We start from the raw sequence: 18,083 nt of genomic DNA on the forward strand, positions 1-18,083 counted from the left end.
CAACTAATTAATGAATCACAAAATATTTAAATTAACTAGAAAAACATATAAAATTTTAATACATAAATCTGAAAATTGCATAGCAAATTTGCCATCACTTTCATTACAAAATCAGTTCCTGTACTAAATCCCGGGGGAATTTGTAAAAAGAAACTGTCAAAGTTATCGATTGGTCCCGAAGTTTAAATTCCGTGAGATTCCTCGTGAGTACCCTCGTCTTATCAGTTTCTGTTTACAAATCCGACCCTAAGGGCAAGACACAACGTGCCTCAATAAAGGTAAACAGATCTAATTTGTTGCGCAACTAATTAATCCTTCAGGAAAACAATAATCCTCTATTTTTTAAACTACGTAAATAATTCAAATAAAACGATCATTTATATTAATTAGAGTACATCTTAGCAGAACCGGTAGAGAAAAGAGGAAGGTGTGCGGATTTCCCAAAGCAGTCAGTAAAACAGTACCATAAATTCCAGTTTCAACTCCCCGAACAATTGTAACTTTGCCATTTGATTACGTTGATGCTATCGCTGTTTTTGTCTTCTGCCTAAAATCGTGCTGTTACAGATTACGGAAGGGTGTGATTGCGAAATTCCGTATCAGATTTCCGCAATGTTACGCTGTTAATTGATCGTTCGGAAATGCACTACAGGTCAAGCTTCCACAAGACCCAGTTCCCGGGATTTTTGCACTATTGTGAATATTTTAATTGAATCGATACAAAACAAAACAACAATTAATAAAATTTTAGGAATACTTCATCATCAGAAAATTACATAAAAAAATTTTTTATGATTTTTAAATGACTTATTTATAGAATAGAAATGTATATTTATAAACAAAGAGAATTACCGATTCATTAGAAGACAATTAAATGAGACATTAATTTGAAATTTTTATTGCTGTCGTAGTGCGAGATTATTTATTATTAATAATTATATATTATTATAAAATATGTTCAATGTACCATCCAGTTGAACTAGAAGTGACATTAATATTGTTTATTCAAATGGAACACTATAAATATTACTTTTGATTGTTGATTTAATGCAAAATTTGTTACGCAAGATTATTCTAAATGTAAACAAAAGAGTATTATATCAAGATAAATTATCATAGTTTTGAAGTATTTGAAAATATTGTGTTTGTTATTTCCGCTTACATTTTTCTCATTTTAAATATTAATAACTTTCTTATTTCAAAGAGAACTGTATAAAATTTTCACACTAACTTGATAATCAAGTTGATTAAAGGATTAAAAATGAAAGTTTTGCAAAATAAAAAAGGTGCCTATAAAAAGAAATAATCTTTCATATCTCCGAAACCGTTTATTTGCAGGCTCATGTTTAGTAAAACTTTACTGCTTATTCATGTTATTACCCTTTTAAAAATTTTACTTTATTTTTTAACACACCATAATAAGAAATTAAAAAAATAATGAATAAATTTAAAACCATCTGATAAACATACATACATTTGTAACAATACACACCAGTCGAACGAAAATTTTTTACACTTGGCCTTATTTCGGTAAATATTCATTTCATTTATGATTCCGTGATTTTAATGATAAATAACTGAAGAGGCAAAAAACTGCACACTATCAAAATGGATTTCTATATCACTACACAAATCTATTTTCTGTAGTCAAAAATAACAAAGGATGATGAATCTTCTTTTTAATAGACATCTACCAGTTGACATAGGGAATAATGTCTATGTTATGTACATCTTTTGAGCTAATTTGCATTAAAATAAATAAATAAAGTAGTTAGGGGTGCTACAACCTCTAATGAATTGCATTTTAATAGATAAACGAAACTGTGTATGTAAACATTTTCTTTACCATTGTATTCTAATGTACAAAAAATACTCCACAGCATTTAATCATGGCATTTAAACCATTAACATGGTCGTTTTGTTTTATATTTATTAATAAATTCAAATTATTAAGCTATTAAAAATTAATAAGAACTGTGATTAATTACTGTTAGTTTAAACAAATATAATCACAATTTCACTTACTTTTGTAAAATAATTAATTGAATTTTTCAACAAATATTTATATTCCTGAACAATAATTAATTTTAATTCAAACACTAAAATGCAATTAACGATAAACAGATACGTAAAACACATTAGCATAATCAATGAGCATTGTTATTACAAACGAATAAGTAAAATCAATAGAGGCATTCTATACGCAGTAAATTTAACTTGAACCGGGCTTCATCTATCATAAATTATATAACTTGACTGTAGTATACTGTTTATTTTTAAAAAATTAAAATAAATATTCGTCATTTTGTATTACAGACAAAAATGTACTTTTAATTAAGACAGCAAAGAACAAATCAAATAAATTGGATCTGTTTTGATGCCGATAAAAGCAAAATCTACAGAAGGAAAGTTTGTTTTGTTCTGTAAATAAGCCAGAGAAAATTCGATTCGTTTTATTCTGTAAAATAACGAGAGCTCCTCAAAATTCACGTGAAATTTAATATAGGACACTTTTCAGCATATTGATTTTTAAATTTATTCATTGCGTTACAAAAAAAAAAACATTTATGTTAAATATACAGCTTTTGAATGCAGATAATTATAAACCACCTAGTCGTTCATAAAAGAAGACTGTCGCAAACTTGTAATTTTCATAAATGGCACATTTTAATCCAGCTCCTGCTATATTTGAAAAATACTCGTAACAATGAGCTTTTGCTGAAAGATAATGTGACCTGAATCTGACAGAAAAGGGAGCGTATATCATTCTTGATAGGATTTTTGCTGAGACAACTTGAATCTAATGGTTGAAATGTTATTTGTTGTTTTCTGTACGTAACGACGTTTCTTTTGGATATAACATTTACATAGTTATATGGAATCTTTGTTCTCTTAGTCACATTTATTTTTAAATCACTGACGTTTATTACTTAAGATATGAAAATCTAAGGATATATTTTCGTTCATTCATGCTTTTAGGTTAATAACAATATGCAATTGCTCCAAAATCTCTTGATTAAAAGTAGCTGTGTGATTTGAACTCTCCAAGTTGGGGAGACTGAATAAAAGTGGCGTTTGCACGAAATTGCACTTAAACGAATCCCCGAATCAGGCGACAAGGGGCAGTTTTCGTATACGTGCCTTCCAGGTGAGCCGAGATTACAATCTGGACCGTGTAACCGTAATCGACGAACTTGGAATCAACTATCCACATTGAACTAGTAATATGTTTTCAACTATGAAACAATTTCATGTCCCATCAATCGTAATATCGACATCAGTGTTTAAGAAGGGTACGAATTAAGACGCCATTACGGTAGTGTGGGTAATAAAACCCCCTCATTTACACCCTTAGAATTGTTATGTAACAGCACATAAACACTAACGAACTACGAACTAATTAACTCAAACGAACAGTAACATTAATTAATACGTTGAGCCAAACAACCATGCGATTATGGCTTTGGCAACAATGCAAAGACGTAATTGAATGTTTTCACTCATTGAATTTTGAAAAGTTTTCATTGTTTGAAGACGTCATTAATATCCTTCAAGTCCGTAAGAGCGTTGTCCAGTTTATCGAGTTTTTCACATCGGCTTCAATTTATTTCACTGCGTTACAAAAAAAAACGTGATGGATACATTTTTGTGCTCAACTATCAGATAAAAAATTGCACGAGCAATTTTAGAAAATTTCAAAAAGTATTCTTTTTTATCATTAGTTCATTCGTCTAAGTTCCGTTCCAAAGAGAGTTTTTACCAAAGAACTAATTTATTTCACTCGCCCTTAAAGGACTAGACGAATGATGCTGGAATATATTTAACTTTGACAGTAAAAAAACAGGAAATAAAAAGCGTCGAATATAATCCGACATTATTTATATCGATCTCCTTGGTCTGACACAAGGATAACAAGGTTATTTGATCTCATGTTTGTTCAGGCGTTTTTCTTTCCTATTTCAAGAATTTTCGATGGAAAGCCAAGCTGAAATGTCAATTTGGCAAACACAACATGATTTTTTTACACAATCTGATTAAAACGAACAACCACTGTATATATGCACATTGATTAACTTAATGTGTGATTTATATGATTATTGCGTATCGATTTTGATATGTATATGGTATAGTGGATTCATAAAAGCCGATTTTATCATTGTTAAAAAGCAATTCCATTGGTCATAAATATTAACTTTTATTACATTTATGGAAAAAAATTGATTTGGTGAAATATTATTGCAGTCAGGCAGTCTGCAAGTTATTTGGCAACTAAAATCGTGCCGAGATAAAATTTATCGTATGGATGAGTTCCAAACAGGAATAACATCCTAACACCGCTGCCGCCAAAATATAAGTTACCTAAGAACATAAATCCGGTTGTACACAACTTTTATCCTTCTTACGAGCTATAAATTCTCATGCAAAAAAACTGGATTTTAAACTCATCTTTTTTAAACTCTCGCACCTGATGCGAGTATCAACGAGTTCGATTGGATCTCCATCACAAGAGATAAAGACGGATTAATTTGTCACACGTGGAATTAGTATACTAAATTTTGAGCCAGTCAATCGTAAATTTCGGGACGAGGCAGATAAATTACAGGAGCAACGAGATGATTTAAGCAATGTTCGTTCGAGGGTGAGGGTAAATTATGTATTGTATTAGAAGTTTAAGGACACAAAGACGTGAGGGTTTAAGGAGAACACATTATGCAGTCGGTTTAACGTTTCAGAACAAGTAGTTGTGTGACTTAAAACACAAATGTTTGGTTGAGTTATGACCTGGCGCATTCGCCATTAATAAATAAATAAGTTTGTACACATTCTGTGCAAAATTTTAGTTAAATGAGAATAACTATTTACAAGTACGAAATTAAAATAAATGACCACCATAAAATATTTATGAGTGGTGCAAACTCCTTTCTCATATGGAAAATGTTTACCTTTAGATGTTTGTTTTAGTATAAATTGGAAAATATTTATTTGTTTAGTATATTTTCAATTATGGTAATTAGAGTAACAAAATAACGTCAACAATGAAGTTTAATTTGTTTTTGTATCTTTACTATATTGTTTTAAATTATCGTATTCTCAAAATATTGTTTTTTACAACAATAATATATTTCAAATTGAGATATGTGAATACGAATATTTTTTAAATTAATTTCTCTTTTTTTATGGTAAAAATAGATGTATTACTTTATGTTATGTTTTTAGAATTATGTTTTTAATGATTTTTAAAATCTTGAATAATTAAAATACTTTACAAATTCTAATATTAACAAATGTTCTTGTTGTTTATAGTAGAGCAAGTAAATAACAAGAAAACATGTGGTTATTAGATTTGTTAAAAGTGTAATATTATAAAAATATCTTAAAAATTTTTCAAACGTCATGATACATTAACTAGTAAGTCAATGTGCCAAAAAAATATAGCAAATTTTCATTTTTGGAATTTTTAAAAAAATATGTCAAAAAATACATACATTATATTTTGAAAACAGTCTAGAGTATACAGAATAAGAGGCACACGTTCGATCGTATTTTTGCCGCGTTCAACACTACGCTCGATCCAGGTCGGTCGGTGTGTACCGTCGCGATGCCGGGCACTGACTGAGCGTCGCGGGATAAACGGTGCTCCGGCCGGGACGCCACGCTCTTTGATTGATGGCTTTCCTAGGCGTCGATTTTGCTACGCCACAGATATCCTATTTATTTTTTCCATGTGTGATTGTTAAATCTGTTTTCGACTTTTTCGTGTGAAGTTATAAATGAAAATGCACGCTTCCATTGTAATTAACATTATAATAGTGAAAACTACTCTATTTTAAGAGTTAAAAAACATGAAAACAAAACGTATTCTCACTATTTTTTATAGATAGTGGCATTAAAGTTAGAGAAATCAGTTAACGGTTGTTATTCACTTTTATCTTTGCTTTTAAAAAATACACGAATACAAATTCCATTAACTTACGCCCTAAATATCCCATAAAACTTCTCAGATCGAAAAACTTTTATTACGGTTCGTTTCTTTATTCTTATCCTTTTATCTTGATATTAAAGCAAAGCGTCCTAAAATACAAATTTACATAAAAAAGTCGCAATAAAAGACATTAATTTCTTTAAGGACATACATTCGTAAAGGAAACCGAATTTTACCACAAATCAACATAGTAAACAGGAACTTGGGAACGTAAATCAAGTTGTGAAATATTCCTACGACTGAGAAGATTTATTGGCCGTTCTTTTTGTGTAAACATCACTTCGATTTAGCTGCAATTAGATAAAAACGGCTATAAAAAAATTGCTCAATAGATGTGTATTTATTCAGCAATAAACTCACGTTGTGCAAAAATAAATTTGCATGTTTTAAAAGTGGTTTCGTTATAGCTTTTGCATAAAATCGAATCGTTTCGTACGTCGTTCAATAAACCTCTCTGGCATAAAATTCAGCTAAACGTAGAGCTTTAGGGGGTGGCCATAAAAACGTATAAAGGGTTTTAGCAGCTGACCCCGATCGTATATGATGCGGAAGTTTCATGGAGCCGATGAGGAAATAATAAAGAAGTGGCAAATTTATATTTCAGCACACGAATTCGAGTGGTTGAATGTTTCTTTTTGTTTAAATGGGAATAATATAATTAATTTTATTAAATGACAAAGCGGGAGGATGGGATAATTTAAATGGATTTGAACTTTTTCCGTCGATTAATTACAAATTACAACTTTATTCAATTTACCTACGAATGGAAACCAACTTTTCCATTTTAATTTTGTTCGATTATCCAACGACAGCAATTACGAATGCCACTTTTACATTTTAACGAACACTTTCGCACTATTGTTCATTAAAATCTCTTTGAAATAGTCGAGCGTTGGCTGCCACTTTTTAAAAGCTAATCCCCAAGTCTGTCGGCTGTTCTGCAAGAGAAACGCCTTAAATTAAAAATTTTATTTTATTCATTTAGCAAAATCAGATTCGCAAATTATGTTACAGCATTGACCCAAATGTTCTCAGTCACACTGATATTTTATATTTATTTTTCAGGTTGTCAGTGCGTGAATCGGAGCTGAGCTGTAGGCTTTTTTGCTGATTAACAATATCGGTGAGTGCTCGTTAAAATTTTACCGAATGGCCAATGAATAAATTAAACTTTTTTAGGCTATTGAAATTCTAATTGCGTCCAACCGAATTGGAGGACACAAAAAAATTGTTTTATTGAGCTAGATTTCAGTTACTGAAATTATTTTGGATTAATATTTATTGATGAGGGGATATTAAACGCCATTTGTGGAATCCAATTAGTTTATTGATCAATTACCACACATTTAGTATAAAACATTCAAACAAGATTTATATGTTAATAACTCTAGAAAGCTTTTGCACCCGTTGCAAAAGGAGATCGCCTTGTTTAACCACGGAATTGAACTGGGCGTTTTTCAAATCTGGCCTGTTCGTCTCGACGATACCGCCGACGCGATCGATTTTACAATGCAATCTGCCAGACGCAATAAAGGTCGATAATTCGCTGTAAAATTAAAAATAATCAATTAAATAATAATGGAAATATTTACGTTTTACGTACTGATCAATGAAATCTACAGACACTCCGAATGCTTCAGCCATATATTGTAATGTGAGTGATCTGTAAGATTCAAGCAGTTGGGTGTAGGCTAAAATACGCATTTCTCTGATGTAGTAACGGTAATGCGGGTTGAGGAAGTAATCTCTTCTCAAAATTGTTTCAACCTCAGCTAAAAAGAAAGAACATATACAAATGATCATATACATATTTTAAGATTATTAAAAAATGGTGACAAATACCTAAATTGGTGAAAAATTCAGCATACTGACAATTATATAAAGAAAACAGATAATCTTTAACAAATGGTTCTGAGTGAAGTACCTCCAGAATTTCAGACCCTTTGACAACCTAAAATTAAATAAACATAGTTTAGTCTCAAGTTAATGATTAATAAAAAATATTAACCTTATCTCTGAGTTGATTTCTAGGCAAACTAATAATTGATGTATAGACAGTATATCTAACAAATGCTTTGTAATCCATCAGTTCATAGGATGTAAAAGTGCTGACAGTATCCAGGAACAAGGTTGCTGCAGTTTTAAAGTCTCTCACAGACATGCAATATGCACCTTGGTAGACTTTAAGGCGATTTCTTCTGTCCCAATCACCTCCTTCTTCTATCAAACTGAAATTGGTTGTATAGATGCTACCTTTCAAATGCTAAAGATAATTACTTACGTTTTAGCTTTATCAATATTCCTGGTAATAACGTCATGATCCATGAAGAACAATCCAATTCTAATTAGATGAAAAATAATATCCAATCTGTGACCCAAAGACACAGTTTTATCATAAGTTTGCCTGAAAGTGTTGATAGCATTTTCTTTATCGCCAATTCTGCTGTAGTACTCAGCCTTCCTTAAATAAGCCTCCCGAACTTCCATTTCACCCAAGTTCTTTTCTGCATCTTCTATCGCTTCGTCCAGTTTTTTAATTTGTTCTTCATTTTTGGTTTTTAGTTGTTTAAGAAGAGCTTGATCGATTTTCCAGCCTGCATCTTTGCAAACCAACTCGTACCATGGTGCCATGTCTAAATTGAAATAACAATGTAATGCAATTCAGGTTATGTTTATAAAATCATTAATAAGTTGGCCCCCAAGTTGTTGAATAAAAATGACAAAGAGGGTATTATATTGTTATAACAAATGATATAAATGTTTATAAAAACAAAGAATTTTAAGAGGAAAAGTGACAAGTCATTTTCTCACCGTCCTTTTTGATTGCGTCGAGTATTTTCTGATGGACATTCCGATCGGTTCTGTATTCAGATAAGGTTAATAAAAATTTGCAGTTGGCTAATTCCAAATCTGGGTTCTTTTCCAAACCCTGATCTTCCAAGTTTTCGATCGGCATCTTAAACAATTCTGCACCACAAACAAAACTTTGACAAAATGACAAGCGGATTTTCCACTGGAATTCTTGGTTAGATTACTTCGAAGATCCAAGCATAGGTGGCGCCACATAATACTCCGTCATAATATATCTCCACACTTTGATAGAAGAATTTGATTTGTATTCTTCATGACAAATAGTATTAGATATAATTTTATGAAATGTATTTTTTACATCTTTTTATACTAAAGTTAATAAATGTTATTATTATTATTTTAGCGTTACGCTTATGCAACTCTCTTGACAAGTTTCTATAAATCAAGTAGATTTTAAAGTTTGAAATTGGGTGGATGACTTGACAATGCGGCAGCATAATCTTTCAACCTACTATTGCTAAGTTCTTTCATAATAATAAAATCCAAATTAAAATGTTTTATTAATTTATAATTGTTACAAAGAAAGAACTAAACCAATCAAATATCTATGCCATGTTATAAATGATATAATATATGAATTTTGATCATTTCATTCTGTATAAATTATCATGTACTCGGGTTAGGTTAGGTTAAGTTAGGTTGGGTGTTCCATCGTACAGGAGTACGATACTCTTGAACTATTTCATACTTTCTGCAGCCTTCCCCAATTCTCCGGGGGCGTCCATGAACCATTTCTGGAGCAGTGAAATGATGAAAAGCACTTAAAGGTATATTTAAAATATGTCATTTACAAATAAAACATCTTTTAATTCAGGTATTACTTTATTGTTACGAGTATAATTTTAGTACAAATATCGTTGCGTATTACTGTTACATTTAAAACAGCTATAAGTAATCGTTTTCGGATTTTCGTCGATCTTTCCAGCCACAAATCCCCTAAAAAGATGCGTCAAAAATCCAATGTACATCAATATTGTTCCCCTATTTTATGCGTAACATTCACCAAACCGAAAAACTGTTAAGCCAAATTATAAATGACTGTTCTGCTTTTGAATGCGGTTTATTCTATGAGTATTAGGTTGTATTAGGTTTAGTCTAGGTTTTGTACATTGAGCAATATTTATACCGAATCTTACGATTTACTAAGGTTCAAACAGTAAGAATAATACAAAGCAATCTAAAGTTTGTTAAGAGTATTAGGCCGTACCTACTTTTCTTATTACAGTGGAAGAATTGTTATTTAATTTAGTTGTTTTTAGTTTAGTCGAAATTTAACGCCAAGTGTTTAATTTCAACGAGGCGATCGCTTTAATTATTTATTAATATCAGTCTTTTTAATATATTATTTACAAATTTAAAGGTTCAACGTAATTTTAATTTTTCTATAGTAGACATCACAAACTTAACTTCAACATTCGATAAAGTATTATCAACAATTAATATAAAACAAGCGTATTACAGTAATTTCTGGGTTAAATATAGCCATATGCAACATTCAACATTTACTTAATTTATACAAGACGATCTCCAGAATAATTAATGTTAGTAGATTCGTATTATATTATTATTAGAACCGTCCTGTATATCACCGGGATTGGATAAGAAATCAGAATTAATGTGTCTAGTTATAATCTCGTTTAATTGTTTGTTTTTATTAGACCCACCGTTCAAATAAACATAGTTCGGTTTGAACGGGGTTGTTGTTTAAGTTTGTTTGATCTAAGTTCTAAGGATAGTGAGGCACAGCACAGAAAAGGCAGGCATATGATATGATGAGGTCTAATAAGTTACCAACACCAAGATTACTGCATGTGTGGGAGCCGTTATTCCACTGGATCACCAAAAATCCAGTTAAAGGGATATTTTGCTAATCCTGTGGTCTTATACTAGATAAATGTTAGGAGTATACCAGTGTTATAAAATTCCTACCTAAGCGACATGGTATTATTTATATAAAATATTCACGGGGTATAAAAGGTTAATCTTTGATCTAGTAATAAACGTGAAGATCTAGAAGAAAGCAGATCTGGTCAACCAAAAGTCAAGTCAGTTCAGTTTAGACATAGCAATACCTACTAATTGACATAACATTGTTTTTTATCTAGAGTAATTTACATGTATTCTTCAAAAAGGGTGAGAATCTGCAACAAACGTCACCACGATTCGGCGTTCGTAGACTCGGCAAATTTTGGCCCCCACGATAGAGATTGGAAGAACTGAAACAACCGGTGGTGAAATCTGCAGCAAATCGTTACATATTTGATACACAAATCCTTGTTTTCATATCCAGTCTTGTAGTAATCGATAGCATCTTAATATAAACATCATGTACTCTATATTTACATTTCACCTACGGATATAAGGTCTCCAACAATATCGTATCACTGGGAACAGTTCGAGCAGTTCAGCTTTCGGCACCTTTTTCGGTGTTGTGCAGCTCGCACGAGTCGTCAATCAGAATGTGGCATACGTGGCCGTTCTCCACCACCGGTTTGTGCACCTCGCAGTCCTCATTTTTATCCAAGTTTGTGCCGTTCTTCTCGCACAAGGCGTGATGTCAGATGTTCAACGAATCTCTGTCCGAAACCTCAACCTGAAACAACATTCGATTAACCTTTTCCGAAACTATAACGGTGGCTTACCAAAGGCCAGTCGCTTTCCGGACTGTCGGACGATTGGGAGGAGTTGGGGGAAACGCTGACCACGCTGATGGGCGCCGCCAAGCCGAGAGGCGGTTTCAGTTTGGGTCAGGCCACCGTCACGATTTGGCCCTCCGGTTCCGGCGACCAGCAATTGTCTGAGAGCCAACAACCGATCACCACGGTCACCAAACCGATCAGCAGAGCCAGCATTATATAAACTTCCGCATTGCCTGCGAATAATATCATATACTTTGTTTAAATTGTAGAGAAGATTGTTTTATGTGTTTTATTATATCTAGGAAACGTAAAACTTGACAGATATATATTTGCATATTCGCAGCTACATTTTAATCACTTTATCATCGGCCGGTTTGGTTTTATGACGCGCCGAACAAAAACATCCGAACCATATTTCCATGTGGCGGATTTATGTTCAGGGCCGTAAATTTTAGCGTGACGTTTCAAAAATGGCATTACCTGCGGGAAATTTATGCTGATTTAATTAGTCTAGTACGATCAATTTGGCCACAAACTTGCCATATAAGTTTGTCTCAAGCTGTTTAAACCAGTTAGTATTATAGTGGCGGATTATTTGACGTTACTTTCACGTGTATTCTCCATATTGTGGACCTAAAATTCTGTTTGTAATGTTTATGACGTAATCCCGAAAATTTAAATGTAAAGTTTTGGTTAAAAGCAGTGATGCACAATTTCCAAAATTTACTGTCACTAATTAGTAAACTTTTGTCGTTGCGCTCCCTTAAATTTTTGACGTGAAAAATTGAGTCGTGTTGGCAACTACAACCGTAATTCTTGTCCAGAATGACACCATTCCGTGCACGAGAAAACTAAAACAAATCGTAAATAAAATTGGATGAATGTTGTGGAATGAAAACAACCAACAAGTCTATATGGCACTTTTTTAACGGGGAAACAATGATGATGTAAAAATGGGGGTTTCACCATGTGGCAAAATGGAACAAAAGCCAGAACTGTTGTTTCTAAAAATACTTAACGCTCGTGTACTATTACAAAAGTGGATTTTTGTGTAGCACTTAATGAACATTAAGTTTCAGGCATTGTCGCCTTATTATTTGAAATCAATTAAGCCTATTACTGATTGATTTTTCTTTCAGCTTGTTTTGTTTTCCCATACTTTGCTTCATATTTCCTAATGATCCTTATAATTCGTGTCTGATGGCTTTTGTGTGTTCTTCTAATACGACTGTCTGTAGTAAAAGGATTGTTTACGTTTCATCTGTGACAAAAGGGCGATGTTATTCGGAAAGGTTATATCCAGACAATGTGGCTCAAGCGAGGGTATTTTATTCAGGGCTATTTCTTGAAATTTTCCATGGATATTACAGTTTTCATAAGTTAAACATGATTTAAGTTTGGTGTGGTAGCCTGGAAAGAGGAAAAACGTTATTAAATATTGACTCTATTAATAAACCGGTTCCCAATAACGATGGAATTAATATTTCAAACTCCTGTTATATAAATCTATGTGGGTGAGAGTTAAATGAGAATTTCGTACACGTATTCACCGATGAAAAATGATTAAACTCAATTTAATTCCATCCAAAGTTACCTAATAATATTAAATTAAATTCGCGCGACTGTTTTTACGTATGGTACGGGCTTAATTTCTCACATGTTCGCTGTGTTACAAATCCGAGTTTGCTGAGTGTTTTAACCGCTCAGCAGATTTGTGGTGCGAATAAATTTTAACAACTTTAAATAAAAACGGGATTAGATATATGAGCTTCTGAGGCAAGTTCAAATAATATTTAACCCAAACTCACGTCTGAATTTGTGATAATTATAGATAAAACTTCTGACCTCCTTGTGCTCTTTGTAGTTTTGGAAAAACTTAAAAATGTTTCATTGTGGTGTTTAAAAAAAAGTTTTCCGTTATCGCTCGATGGTGATTTCTGTCTTTCTTATTGTCAGGAAATACATCTTTTGTACGGACAAGTTCCTACGAAGGCCACAAAAAATAAATGATTGATACTGGCGCAAGAAAACAAACCATTCAAGTCATTGTATCGGAACGTAAATAAAAAGGCAATTATCTAAACTATAAGTTTGCAACGATTTTATACTAATAATTAATTAGAAGTCGATATCCAATTAATTCTTCTTCCTTGTTAAGTTTCAGTAGAAAAGTGAAGTTTCAATTATTAAAAGGATTCGGAAAATGAAATTAAAATTTACTATCTATTGTGAGGAATGCCTGAGAGTTAATTTAATTTGTTACATAATCCTACTGTCAGATTTGTAAAATCCTTCAAACTATATAAAGCCAAATTTAATTTTTAAAAGCCACATCTTGCTATTAAAATATTGGAAGCAATCATAAAATTTTCAAGTTACCTATTACGATACATTTTATTGTAATTTAATTAAGTGAAATAAAATTGAAATCGACATGCAAGTTTTAACCAAAATTAGGTCAGAATCATAGAATGACTATATAAAATTTATTTGATCTCAGTTGACAACCTTTGTTTTATTGTTGAACAATTTATTCTTGTATTTTCAGTGAGAGAAAATATTTTTCAATTTTACATTTCCTTTTCAAATTTCAAATGTATTTTTCTAACACATGAAACAAAGCATCTTTCAGTTTCCAAACTCCATATACATACGTAAACAAAAAACAAAAATTATACACAGCTTTTACATAATTTAAAATTGAATAAACGAAATTTGTGTTTGCGCATTTTAAACAGAAGGAATATTTTAATCATTTTATAATCCAGCAATTTAGTATTACGAGGTAACCAACAAAATAAACATCCGAAACGTATTTGACGTAGAAAACCGTATTCACCAGAAGGTGGATTTATGATCGGACTGTAAATCAACTAGCGTTCACCACTTTATGGTGATAATTTACGTCGATTTAATTAGCCGTTGTTCCCATTCAATCCACCCACAAACTTGCAAATCCGTGTAAGTTCGACTCAAGCTGTTTAAAACTTGCGGTTACAGTTTTATTCGTCGATTATTAGTCATAAAGTTTAACGGGATTCCTATGCAAATAGAAAATTGCGTTTGTTCCATTTATGGCGCGACTCAGAAAATGTGTACAAATAGCGGAGACGATAAACTTTCCAGGATAAAATTTAGGGGCCAGTAAAAAGTTTCCATGCAAAACTGTATCGTTTAATAACCACGAAACTTGGAAAATGACTAAGGGCGCTGGCATTTTCCGAAATTTACTGTCGTTAATTACGGGACTTTTGGCGCCGCGTCAACTACACAAGAACAATAAAAATTTAATCGTGAACTTGGCAACAGCGCCTCGTAATTTTCACATGGCACAGGGCTTCAGGAAAAACCGAAACAAATAGCGAATGTCGCAGGTCGCGCAAAAAAACGAAACGGGAAATAGTGTAACACTTTTTTTAAAGCTGGAACAATGATGATTTAATGTGCTGGCTCATATGCGTGTGGAGTTTGGGAACAATGGGGTGCTTTGTTTCGCGTTTCGAAATGGTTAACAGTTGCATGCACTGTCAAAAAAATAATGTTTTAGGAAGGTGCATTTGAAATTAAAAAAGGACATTTATAATTGGAAATATAACCTGACTTTTAGAACGGAAGGATGAATGTTGCTCAGATACAATAAGGGAAAGTTCGTTTCGTCAATTGGAATTATTTTCACCTAAATAAATTTTAATAAACTTACTTCAAAACTTATCTTCAGGGTCTTACCTAATTACGTTTAATAGTTGTCAAAACTAACAAATTGAAATTGATTCTTGGGGCTTGCATATTATCACGTGAATTTTGGTGACAATTGGATTAAGCATCAAATTAAATGAACTCTTTAATGGATAGAAAATTGAATTTTCATAATTATTTTAATAATTAAGATTTTACTTTAATCCTTCTCCTTAAATTTTAAATTTAGTAACGAGTAAGAATTAATTGGATATCGACTCTCGTTAATTAGTAAAAGGTATCTTCAAGATAATAACTTGTTAAATTAGTTTCTTTTCATTCCAAAACAGTGACCTGAAAGGTTTGTTTTGTCGTGTTAGTATCAATCATTTATTTTTTGCGGCTCTGTTTCGTACGAACTTCTCCTCACAAAAGATGTATATCCTGTCACCAATAAGAAAAGGGCAGAAGTCGCCATCAAGCGATAACTGAAAACTTTTTTTGATACAATGCAGCATCCTTAATGAAAACCCAGCAAAAGATATGACACTATCAAGTCAAAACTCGACGAAGGTAATAACATGAAGCATCAACCAACATATAAAGGTCGAAACTAATATTCCACATCAAGTTTTGCTTTAAATTTCTAAATTTAATATTTAACTGCTTTGACTGAGATGTTTATGTTCAGTAAACTTCTACGAAGATTAAATGTTGTATATGAACTAAATAAGCAATGAAATAACAATATTCCAAACATTTTTAAAAAAATCTAAGATAATTGGACGTGCAATGCTCTAAACGTCTCTTGAAAAACATTGAATAAAATATCCCCCCCGTTTGAGCCTTATTGTCTGATTGTAACCCTTTAGAAAAATCCACGCCTTTTGTCACCGATGAAACGTGAACAATCATTTCTCTCCTCCGAGTCACATTATAAGAACACACAAAAGCCTTCCAACTCGAATTATAGCTATCATTAGGAAAATGGAACCAAAGAATCGACAAATAAACCAACATAAAAGGAAAATCTTCGCCTTCACTTGCCAGTAACCGATTTCAGGCTAAATGAACAATAAATTGAACTCATCGCAAATGCAGTTTCAACATTCATCATCAGCGTTCCTGCTTAATCCTTGCGCAAATTATTTACACTCACAGTTCTAGCAAGCGAAATATTCAAATCCATCCCGGTCAAACATTGACTTAAACCCCTGTACAGGGGCTTTTTTCCGGCGTAAAGTTAATGCTTGCCCGTTGTCGGGGTTGCAAAACAGGAAATGGCAAGCGGATGTGCGGCGGTGAGCTCGCGCTTCGTCCCGACATTCCGGCTAATATTTAATTTATCGCAGTTTTCGGTTTTAAAGAAGCTCCGGCTCCGGAACTTTATTAATTGGCGACGGGAAACCGTGTTACCCAAACTATAGTTTCTCAACTGAACATGCTAAGTAAATTCTAATAATAACGTAACACAATTACCGGCGAACAATGTGTTTTAGAACCGGTAAATGTATATGCAATATTCGAAGTTTTAGAATAAAATTGCGCGTTCGTCCGAGTTGTTTTATTACGCCTTACGTCTCGGCTTCAGTTGAGTTGTAAACACTTGATTTGCTGCCATTTTTCATTCAAACATTTTTTTAAAATAAAACAAAAAAGTAATTTAACGAAACCTTACCTAGTTGCTTTCTGATGCCGTTGCCCATTTTGCTGCGCCACAAGCTGTTGATTAGGGTAGGGTCTGCGCGTCGCCACTCGCGCCATCCGGACAGAGTTCTGCGCACACCACCAACGACTCCGCCCATCGGGAAAGGTGCGACAGGGCTCGGCGTCGACTGGGCGACGCCCGCCTGCGGTTGGCCGTGCGCCCCCTGAGGCGATGGCAGCCCTGTAGCTTAGAAAAGCCCGTAATTAGATCAGATACTTTCATAAATAAATTATGTTTCGATTAATAATTAAACGGTGAAGTGTCGGCGAAATGCTAAGCTAAAAATGATGCAACCAGTTTTAATTATTCAATGAGCACGAAATGCAATTCGAATAGTTTTCGTTTCAGCGACGCTGAATTATTGCGAACACGGGACTTTGAATAAAATATAGACTCACTCAACGCGTCCATCGCGTTCGATGACAAACGAAATTTGGGTAAACGAATAAAATTTATCAGATCAATGCAACCGCAGATGCATCCATTGAAAATCACAGACATCATAAATTCAGTTGCCGACTGGAAATCTGGACTGTTTCGTAATTTATTACGTCCATATTTCCAATGTTTTATCTTATGTATTTTTAAATTTATTGCCGCCATAAGTCAGATCAATTAACACAACATCCAACTACACTATTTAATAAATTTAATGTGTGATCAATTCTATAATTCACTTTAGTCAATAAAATGTCCCAATATTATAATGGATTATATCCGGGTGTCAGTGATTTTATTGGAGCAGAATTTTTTCTAAAGCTTTTATTACATCCCCATCCAAACGTAATAAATTATCCGGGAAGGAATGCGAATTGCTAAATGCATCCGGATCCCTTCCATCATTCCTTTTATGATATAGAATTTAATCTGTCTGATTATTCACGCATCCAAAGAGAAAATAAATACCCATGAATAATTCATTTTTCGACTCAATTCAATCAAGCAAAATAACATTTCTGAGTTAGTAAAACATCCAATGACTACCAATTTATTTGTTATAATTTAACAGTAACCAGTAACAGTACTAAAAGTGGGAATGTTAATCACAGTTGGCAAAATGCAAATCATTGCGTGTGTAGAGCTGAACCTGACCACAATTAACCCTGTTTTGGGCTCCGGTATTTCCCATCAGTGTTCAGGAACTTGCATCTACATGTGATTAAATGCTTGATTATTCCTCCATTAATGTTTATACATGGGATACTGC

General features: G+C 32.9%; 3 protein-coding genes across 7 annotated transcripts in view; all 3 read right to left on the reverse strand.

The window, feature by feature from the left end:
• LOC109600359 (uncharacterized) overlaps positions 1 to 5,581 on the reverse strand; it is a 60,592-nt gene extending 55,011 nt beyond the window's left edge. For both annotated transcript variants that reach the window (XM_049962105.1, XM_049962104.1), the window contains exon 1: positions 5,487 to 5,581. The gene's annotated coding sequence lies outside the window, so the exon portion shown is untranslated. The remainder of the gene's footprint in view (positions 1 to 5,486) is intronic.
• A 1,707-nt stretch (positions 5,582 to 7,288) lies between these two features.
• Positions 7,289 to 9,009, reverse strand: LOC109600355 (26S proteasome non-ATPase regulatory subunit 6). Its single transcript, XM_020016500.2, has 6 exons — positions 8,795 to 9,009; positions 8,265 to 8,616; positions 7,992 to 8,211; positions 7,826 to 7,934; positions 7,587 to 7,755; positions 7,289 to 7,529 (listed from the first exon to the last, which is right to left on the reverse strand). The coding sequence occupies exons 1-6, from the start codon at positions 8,937 to 8,939 to the stop codon at positions 7,355 to 7,357; spliced, it is 1,170 nt and encodes a 389-aa protein (XP_019872059.1). The 5' UTR covers positions 8,940 to 9,009; the 3' UTR covers positions 7,289 to 7,354.
• Positions 9,010 to 9,677: 668 nt separating this feature from the next.
• LOC126264379 (uncharacterized) overlaps positions 9,678 to 18,083 on the reverse strand; it is a 69,869-nt gene continuing 61,463 nt past the window's right edge. For 3 of the 4 annotated variants that reach the window (XM_049962101.1, XM_049962100.1, XM_049962103.1), the window contains 3 exons: positions 16,847 to 17,062; positions 11,497 to 11,726; positions 9,678 to 11,447 (listed from right to left, as the gene is read on the reverse strand). In XM_049962101.1, coding sequence (XP_049818058.1) covers positions 11,443 to 11,447; positions 11,497 to 11,726; positions 16,847 to 17,062 — 451 coding nt within the window. In that variant the 3' untranslated portion in view covers positions 9,678 to 11,442. The remainder of the gene's footprint in view (positions 11,448 to 11,496; positions 11,727 to 16,846; positions 17,063 to 18,083) is intronic. The other variant, XM_049962102.1, reaches the window with a different exon arrangement.

This window comes from Aethina tumida, chromosome 1 (genome assembly GCF_024364675.1).
Source record: "Aethina tumida isolate Nest 87 chromosome 1, icAetTumi1.1, whole genome shotgun sequence".
Taxonomy (NCBI): domain Eukaryota; kingdom Metazoa; phylum Arthropoda; class Insecta; order Coleoptera; family Nitidulidae; genus Aethina; species Aethina tumida.